Consider the following 9,083-nt stretch of genomic DNA (forward strand, 5'->3'; position numbering starts at 1 on the left):
TTTGAGAGTGCTTATGCATTGAGAATTTATGTTATGAAATGATCAAGAAGATAACCTTTCAGTTAATAACAATGGGCTATTGGAACTGCTATTGATTAGTTAAGTGATTTTGTCCAATATATTCAAACTCTGTCTCATATCCTCATGTATAAAAAGAGATAATAGACCCATTTTACAGGATTTTTCCAAATGAAATATAATTTATAAAAGCTAATAGTTTAGCATATATTTAGAAAGCATTGGTAAATGATAAAAAGAAAAAGTCAACAAATTAGAATTTTTGTATTTAGGGATATTTCTGTTATAGTTTCAGTAACTGAAATAAGTCATAATTTTGTATTAGATTTATTAATGTAATAATGACTTCTGGAAAATCTTTTGGAGTCAACACTTTAGCACTTCCTATGTAGATTAATGTAAAATGGAATGTCTTGATAAATCCTGGAGATAAACTCATAAAAATTTTAAAATGCAACATGCTATGAGCAAGTCCAGTTTCTCTCAGTTTATGCTGAAATTGTACATCAGTAAGAAACAAGGTCTTTATTCTTCGTATAGTTCACCGTATTTTAGAATAAAAAGGAATTATTTTGTTAATAAACAAGGATATATCTTTATTATTAATGAGATTGTATAAAAAAGTTTTAGAAACCTGAGAATTACACTGAATAAAAAAATGAACATTTTTAAGGCCTCACTATTGTGCTGTATTTTAGGTGTCAAAATGGTGCATTTTAAATAAAAAAGGTAAATAAGAGAGATGTTTAGGTGTGCATGGCCCACCATGAATCTATACAAGAATAACTAAGTCTTCCACAAGTGCTGGAGTAAGAAGGATGGGTCTGAGCCTGTCTTTTGTATGTTAATCTGCTTCTGAGGTGAAAACAGAAATTAACGCAGACTGCAGTGTTCTGAAAGACATTCGTCTCCTTATTGCCTTCTGTGATTGATTGTTCAGAGCTAAAGGAACATTAGGCCAGAACCAAAATCTCCTGTTGCCCTATGGCTTTCTCAGTCTCCTTTTAAATAACACAAATAATGGCAATTTCACTGGCAGACCAGCACTTCTTCAGGAATTTTCACATAATATGATAGGATAAAACCATCCTTAATACAAATCAACACTATTATTTTCAAAGTAACTACTTTAAAAGCTTGCTTGAGAAAAAAAGACATTTTTCTGAGCTGCATCCTATTTGGCAGTCAATGTGAGATTACCCAGTGAATTGTACTGCACTAAATGTTACAACTTATTCTGAAGATTTCAAGTTGAACTGAGTAAATAGTGTTAGATGTTTGATTAGTGTTAATATGCAAGACACCATGATTAGATGTGATTGTTCTTTTAAATTACCACACTTTTTAAAATTCTTTCTTTGCTTTCTAACAGACAGTGAGACTAAAACTTGTAATTTAAAATATATTCAGTTTGACTCAGAAATTCACTTGTGCTTTGCAAATTTGTTACTTAAAAGTATATCTAGATGGTAAAATAATTTAATTTGCAAAATGATGTCAACTTTCTCATTTTCAAATTTTGCCAGTTATTTCTCTTTCAAGTTCTTGAGTCTAAATTTAAAGTAGGAGATTGATAACCAATATTTTATGCAAACTTTTGAGACATAACAAAGAACTTGACCTGGCTGAATTAGCATTAGTTTTCATTTTTTCACATGCATGAGAATGGGAACCACTTAATGTGTGTGTGTGTGTGTGTGTGTGTGTGTGTGTGTGTGTTCTTACAGATTTTATGTTCCACTAATGCACTACAAGTTTTTTTAAAGAAACGATTTCTGGTATTGAATTCTAATTTTAAGTCTGTTTTTTGATTAATTGTGTAGTCACTTGAAGTGATTGAACTATCAATAAAAGGAAAATTTCACACACAATCTTTAGTATTTTAAAAATACTTTACTGTGAAATGCTCCTGAAACTATATATTTTGACAAGACCTGCCTCCACTTAAGCATGTACGAAGTCAGCAGGCAAGTCTCTCAATATTCTAATAATCAGTTATTTTATCTGTCATCTCACATCAAACTGTAATTTTTCCACAGTTGTATTTAACTTACCTGACTCTAGCCACTATTAATGTATTCCTATAGCTTGTAAAACATCTAGTTATCACTCTGTCTATTTTAGGTTATTTGTGCTAATGATTTATTTTTATTTTCTCTAGGATATAGACTCGCAGCTAACTGGATTTGATTTACAAGAAAGCAATCTACAGTCAGTGGCCACTCTGCCATATTGCTACTATGGAAAACAGAATGGTCAATAGGATATGGCCTGATAAATAGTGATGATTGAAGATGCTGCTTCAATACATGTGAAATCAATGGGAGGTACTTGCTGCATGAAGGGAGCTTTCCGAGCTTTTCTCCACAAGTTCACCTTTGAAAAATTGGAGGCATAGCTATCACTATACAGCCTTTTTCAAGTGGATATAAGTACATTTATCTCACTGAAACCAGACAGCCAGACAACTGATGTGGGACTATGGCACTTCCCAGATGCATGTGGCCAAATTATGTTTGGAGAGCAGTGATGGCATGTTTGGTACACGGGGGACTGGGTGCCTCCTTGATTCTCTGTATTTTGGGAAGTTTGCTTCAGGCTACCCACGTGCTTTCACAAAAATTGGATGATGTGGACCCACTGGTGACTACCAACTTTGGAAAGATAAGAGGGGTTAAGAAAGAACTCAATAATGAAATTTTAGGGCCTGTTATTCAGTTTCTTGGGGTTCCATATGCAGCTCCACCAACAGGAGAACATCGTTTTCAGCCTCCAGAGCCACCGTCTCCCTGGTCAGACATCAGGAACGCCACTCAATTTGCTCCTGTGTGTCCCCAGAATATTATTGATGGCAGATTGCCAGAAGTTATGCTTCCTGTGTGGTTTACTAATAACCTGGATGTAGTCTCATCGTACGTGCAAGACCAGAGTGAAGACTGCTTATATTTAAACATATATGTCCCAACCGAGGATGGTGAGTTTATTGCAGGAAAAAAAAACCAAGGAGATATACTTATTTATTTTTTCTATTCTAAGTTCTAACAATATTAATTCATGTGTACTGGTAGTATGCATGGCTTTTCCTGTTGGCATGTAGACATACTTTACATGCTTGCATGCTGCTCTTTTTGTTTATGTGTGTCAGTGTATTATTTTTTCTTGTGCCTACTCATCTTCTTTCCTCCACAGCACGTATAATTAGGTAGAAATGGGCTCCCAGTTTCCATTTCCTACCAAATGACTTCTGAGAAGATGCATCAACATTTCCTCATTGCATGTGCAGACTCAACGAATCGGGGACCCTTCGCACTCAGTCAGATGCAGGAGTGCATTGAGTTAGATAGTGGTATTGCATGTTCCGGCGGTCTGTGATGGAGCGCCATGTTATTTTCTAGTCTTCTATTCATTTTTCAGTAAAAAGAATATCCAAGGAATGTGCCAGAAAGCCCGGCAAGAAAATATGTAGAAAAGGAGGTATGTATAAAAGTGAAAATTTAAAAAAAAAGACTGGGTTAAAAGCTTACAGAGGAAGAACAAGATACTCTCCCTAAGGATGATTTGCTGATGCTGGCAAGTGAATGGTTAGGTGAATTGTAGAATTTGATTAAGTTTATCTAGGAATAGAAAGATGTATAAACGGAATTTTGAGTAGATAACTTTGACAGAGTTCATTGGCGGTGCCGTGTGTTTTAGTGCTGTAAAAGCAAAAATTAGAACTGTAGCAATTTGTGTATAGAGACAAATACGGTTGGCCTTTCAGTTGCCTTCATGGATCGCAGACAGTGCTGCCTTAGCTCCTGCTCAGTTTTCAGAGCTCTGAACTCTTCCTGACCAGACGTAGGCTTTTGTTTCTCTTCAAATTCATCAGCTCAGTAACAAACTTTGTTTTTTGTTTATTCTTTACTCCTTCTGAACATCTTGCAAACTTTCTTATCTAAAAAATAAATTTGTCAAAACTATGGGGCAAATAGCATTATTTAGCAAATGCATTTTTCCTAGAGTCTTTTCATTTTCAGTTTGTCTTTCTGAAGAGAAAGAGATTTTTAGATTTCATGCTAAATATTTAGTCTTAAAATTACTTCAACATTTTTATATTTATGCTAAACAACTTAAAACAGGGATGAACATGATTCAGAAGCTACAATTAAATCAACCTTCAAATCATCCTCTAGGCAGATTGAGTAAATGGAGACAGTGACAGCTGCAAGCTTGTATCTGAATGTAGTGTGTCCACCCTCCATTTTTATATAACATTCAGTAAATCACTCATAGGAGAGTATGAGTTTTTACGGTAGTAAATCATCTATGAGTTATTTTGACCTTATTCATAACTCTAGAATTTCCAATCTTCATACAGAAGTCGTATTAATATTCTAGTACTGCACATTCTATCTCTCTATGCACTTCTAATCTCCTGACTGGACCAACTCAGATATCATTACAGCATCTTTGTAGGGCTGGGAGTTTCACAACTGTGCCATTTTAGTAACACTGTATTATATGGAACACACTTCCTAAAATAATATTCTCAACTATGGGTCAGAAATATTTGCATTAAATTGACTTTTGTTCCAACCTTTCTTGGTAATACTGGTAGAATGGAAGTTGATCTTTATTTGTCCTATAGATGCTTGAATTCAGGTTAAGATCAAAATGTACTTCCAAAGATGAATACAAAGGCCATGGGGTGTTTCTGAACAACTAAAAAAAGTTTCTTGTTTTTTCCCAAGTGCAAATAACTGCAATAATTTTCAAGGTTTCTATTTATGTGCATTACAGCAGTGGTTATTATTATACAGCTTATCAAGTATGTGTAATTAGCTAGGTGACTTTTGCTCCTATCACAATGATGTTGATTCACAAAGTCATAAATAAAGATGTTACTGAAGAGTGCATAAATAGAGCGCAATGCATAAAAAATGTGTGATCAAGAAAAAGATAAAGGTGCCAGAAGGTAAGATAGTAAGCTACTAAGTGACCTTTCACCCATATGACTTCAGAGAGAAAAGAATTTATTAGAAATGCATTTTTCATTGTTCTTTGGTTTGTACTTTTCATTTTTCTCTGGATTGTTGGTTTCATCCACTTTATCAGTTAATTGGCAGAGCGGTATGCAAGCTATACTATTTACTTTGGCAAAATGCGGACTAGATTATTGGACTGAGAATGGTATCTATAGACTGTTCTTGAAGCTGCATGGTACATAGTCTGAAAGTATTGTGTTTTATATATTCCTAACTCAGCATTTTACTTGGAAATATAATATATTCTATTATGAAATAAATTCTCATTTATTACTTACTGATATCACAAAGTCTGCATCGTAAAGAATATATGTGTAATTTTCTTTACAAATAGTAATTTTTGAATAGATAAAAATGCAAGTTTAGAAGGCTGTTTTTAAATATAGTAGTAGAAATTTTCTTTCCAACTCTTTGACTCATTTCGTTCTCTAACATGAAGGTCAAGTTTGGTCACTTCAAATAATTCTTATTATCTTGGCTTAAAAATTTGTTAGCCCTTTCAAATTTATTTATGCCTATACTAACATATGCTACATATTGGCTATATGTTCTTTAGCAGAATTCCAATGTTTTATAAATGGTGATTCAGAAACTGTAAAAATAGTCGTGTTGTCCTTTTTCCCCTCCTAGGTGTTAATGAAATACTGGCTTGCCTTTATTTACCTTTGTTTTTTGTAAGTATGTACAGTGATTTGTAGCAGCAGATGGACTCCATTTCCGTGCCAAGTACACTATAGTCTGTGCATACTATAGTCACTCAGAAGTATTTGCTAATTGCCAATTATAAGCCATGTTGTATTCAAGGGAGTCAGGAATGAATGAGGTAGAACTCTTCCCATAGAACTCATATTCAAGTAATTCTAAAAAGCACAACACATTTTGTGCACTTTGGTAGAAAGAGAGGAAAATACTCTCTCTAAAAGAAACCACTTTGTAATGCTTAAGTAGAGTTTTTATTATATTTTCTTGTGCATTTGAAGACAATAAACACACTTTTATCAGTAGACTGCCTTTCATTTTAAAGCAGGTCCCAATTGCACATTTTAATCTATCGTTTCATATTTCCCGAGACAGTTTAGCCATATGTTAATTACCATCTAAATATTTCTTTAGGGTTTTATCCTTGAAAAATTGAAAAGAACAATGAATGCTTAAAATGTGATGACTAGCAACACTTGGGAAAATAGGCAGATAAGATGATAGAAATTGGTACTGGACATAGTGGACATTTGCATTTGTACATTAGGTGTTTTGCTTAATTTATTCATTTACTTAACCCATCAAAATTATGGAAAAAGAAGTGATTTCTGAGAAGTTTTTTGAAAATTTTAAACCAGTATCTACTGCTAGAATCAGTAGAGGCAGGTATGGCTGCAGTTCCTGCCCATAGTAGATTAGTAGATTTCATTGTGTTGACTATAGATGATTCTGTAGCATTGTCATAGATCTCTTCATGTTGGTCGTTCTGTCTTCTCCTCCTTGAATTCTTACTCTTTTTGAATTCAGTATTATTGGTTCTTTTCATTCTTTGAGCTTACATTATTTTAAATAGACCCAAAGCTTACCTTAATAGAATTGGTTCAAACTAATTATTAGCAACCAATTTCCAAAATTATATGCATCTTGGAAATAGTACACATAGTTTCTTAACTGTCCTAAGCAAGATCCAAACACATTCCTCTGGCTGCCATCAAGGAGTAGCTTTAACTTACTTAAATTTCCTTTTGTTTCTCTACATTATTCTCTTGTAAGTAGATTAACAAACATTGAGGTGGGCAAATATTAGGCAATAAACACAAGAAGGAGAAACAAGGGACCCAGAGAATCCACAAGCAAACTGATTGGCTCCTGCATTATACAGATCTGTGCAGCCTTGTATTTCTCAGCACTTTGACTATTATTTGGATAGCTTTTTGGGGGTGAGTACAAAACTGATTTTATTTTTACAGTTGTGAGACATTGCTAACCACATTGTTACTTAACCCAACTTTGTTACTGAGATTAAAATCTTTATAGATGATTCTAATATAATTATTTACCACTTTAGCATTTTTTCCTGATTTTCAAAAATGTTTTAGATGCTTTGCTTAATAATCTTCACTTCAAGTGATACTGAATTTATTCAACAATATTTTCCACCAATTTAAGGAGTATTTGATTGACTGTTTCACATAGGGAGTGTTTTTTTTCTCTAATTAAATGTGTATAACAATGAATCCTATCCACATCAACGTGTATAGAATTTTAAAAGAGGATTACATTCTGCAATGCTCTTTCTACTGGCTCATGTATTCCTAATTTAATTAATTCATTATTTATTTATTTATTTAACATATATGTTGACTGATTGCTCTGTACTAAGTATAGCTGTAGACCTGAGAGATATATTAGTGCACAGAAGAGAAATTAATCCTTGCTCACTTGAAGTTCATGTCCTAGTGCATGGAGACAGATTTTATATACTAAATATAGGGATCAACTTAATGTAAATGGTTAAAGAAGGAAAGAAACAAACAAGATTTGAATGATCAGGAAAGCAGATATTAAGGGTAAAGGCAATTTTAAGTAAGATGATCAGAATAGTTTTTGAAAATATCCCTGAAGGAAATGGGGGTGGATTTCTGCAGAAGAATGAAAAGAACTAGTGTGAAAATATTAAGGGGGAATTTACCTTGCACTTTAAAGTAACATTTAGGAATATAGATTATCTGGAAGGGAGTAAGAGAAAGGCAGTAGAGGTCAAAATGTTTAAACTCCATTCTTCAAAGACTGTTTGACTGGTGTAGTGAGAGTGGTTGTAGGAGAACATAGAGGAATACAGCAATGGCTTGACTATAGTCCAGGTTTGGGCCAGGTAGTATCAATGGAAGTGTCAGATTGTCCAAATGATTTGAAGATCATATTTCTTGATGAGTTTTCTGTGGGCTTTAAGAAGATGCTAGGTTTTTGGTCTTGAACATTTGGAAGAATGCATTTTCCATCAGTTAAAGTGAAAGGAAAAAGTATAGAATGGTTTGGGGAATGACACTGTGAAACAATAACACTTTTAGTTTCTTGCAAATCAATTTTTGTTGGGTCGTAGGAGCTTTATAGCTTGGAATGCATTTAAGTAAAAATGAGAAAAGATAAGATGTTTCTAGAATAAATAAAATTAATTTAATAAATTTATATAAATTAAATAAATTTGAAATAGAGCAGGCAAAAATGGGAGGGTGAAGGCAACACAGTTTATTTTAGGGAACAAACAGGTAGAAGAAATATTTGTATATAATAAGAAAGGAACAAAATATTACCCTCAACTGAGGGTAATATTCCTCTTTATTGAGGAAAATATTGATTCCTTCTGTCTAAAATATCAAAGGTAAATTTTAAAATGTACACAATTAAGGAAAAGAAAATTATGAAAATGCCAAATGCTGGACATACCTCTACAGCCAAAAAGGTTCTGACTTTAAATTCTGCAGATAGTCTTTTTATATAAGCATATTTTAATTCAAACTGGTTTCTCAAGAAAATTGTGACTAGTAGTAAATGAGCATTTTTAGGATGTTAAAGAATGTAGGAAAAAGATGAGAGAATTTCTGGCATAACCTTCCTAAGTAAGAAAACTTGAATGTAACATAAAATGGGGAGTTTGGGATTTGAAAGAACATGAGAATGTAATTTCAAAAATTTTGCACTAGTACATGTTTTCAGCACATCATATTTACATTGCATGTGTAGAGATCATACACAGACATAGCACATCTTAATATCTTTTTTTCACACCTGTTCCTTCCTGTATCTCCCCTCTCCATCCATCCCCAGAAAGTGGCTTTAATGGACTTGTTGACCGACAGCACACATGAGCATATGTACAAGAGTAGAGAAGGTGGGATTATATTTTTGTCTAGTTGTTTCCTTTTTAATTGTTTGATATGTTATATTAAGATAATGGAGATAAAAATTATAATAGGAAGTTGTTAATATGTGCTAGGGATCTGGCTGTATTAATTATTTAATATCACATTGACCTTGTATGATTATTATCCTCATTTGTAG

General features: G+C 33.3%; 1 protein-coding gene and 1 long non-coding RNA gene across 13 annotated transcripts in view; both read left to right on the forward strand.

Annotated features, from left to right (window-relative positions):
• Nlgn1 (neuroligin 1) overlaps positions 1–9,083 on the forward strand; it is an 816,885-nt gene that overhangs the window by 180,421 nt on the left and 627,381 nt on the right. For 8 of the 12 annotated variants that reach the window (XM_063229021.1, XM_063229019.1, XM_063229023.1 and 5 more), the window contains 2 exons: positions 2,180–2,992; positions 3,433–3,492. In XM_063229021.1, coding sequence (XP_063085091.1) covers positions 2,500–2,992; positions 3,433–3,492 — 553 coding nt within the window. In that variant the 5' untranslated portion in view covers positions 2,180–2,499. The remainder of the gene's footprint in view (positions 1–2,179; positions 2,993–3,432; positions 3,493–9,083) is intronic. The other 4 variants (XM_063229024.1, XM_023564138.2, XM_063229026.1 and 1 more) reach the window with 1 other exon arrangement.
• LOC134471096 (uncharacterized) overlaps positions 3,499–9,083 on the forward strand; it is a 133,533-nt gene continuing 127,948 nt past the window's right edge. Inside the window, exon 1 of the long non-coding RNA XR_010040445.1 lies at positions 3,499–8,913. This is a non-coding gene — a long non-coding RNA (uncharacterized LOC134471096). The remainder of the gene's footprint in view (positions 8,914–9,083) is intronic.

The sequence above is a fragment of the Cavia porcellus genome, unplaced genomic scaffold (assembly GCF_034190915.1).
Source record: "Cavia porcellus strain 051 isolate PalLab524CR breed Dunkin Hartley unplaced genomic scaffold, mCavPor4.1 scaffold_17, whole genome shotgun sequence".
Taxonomy (NCBI): domain Eukaryota; kingdom Metazoa; phylum Chordata; class Mammalia; order Rodentia; family Caviidae; genus Cavia; species Cavia porcellus.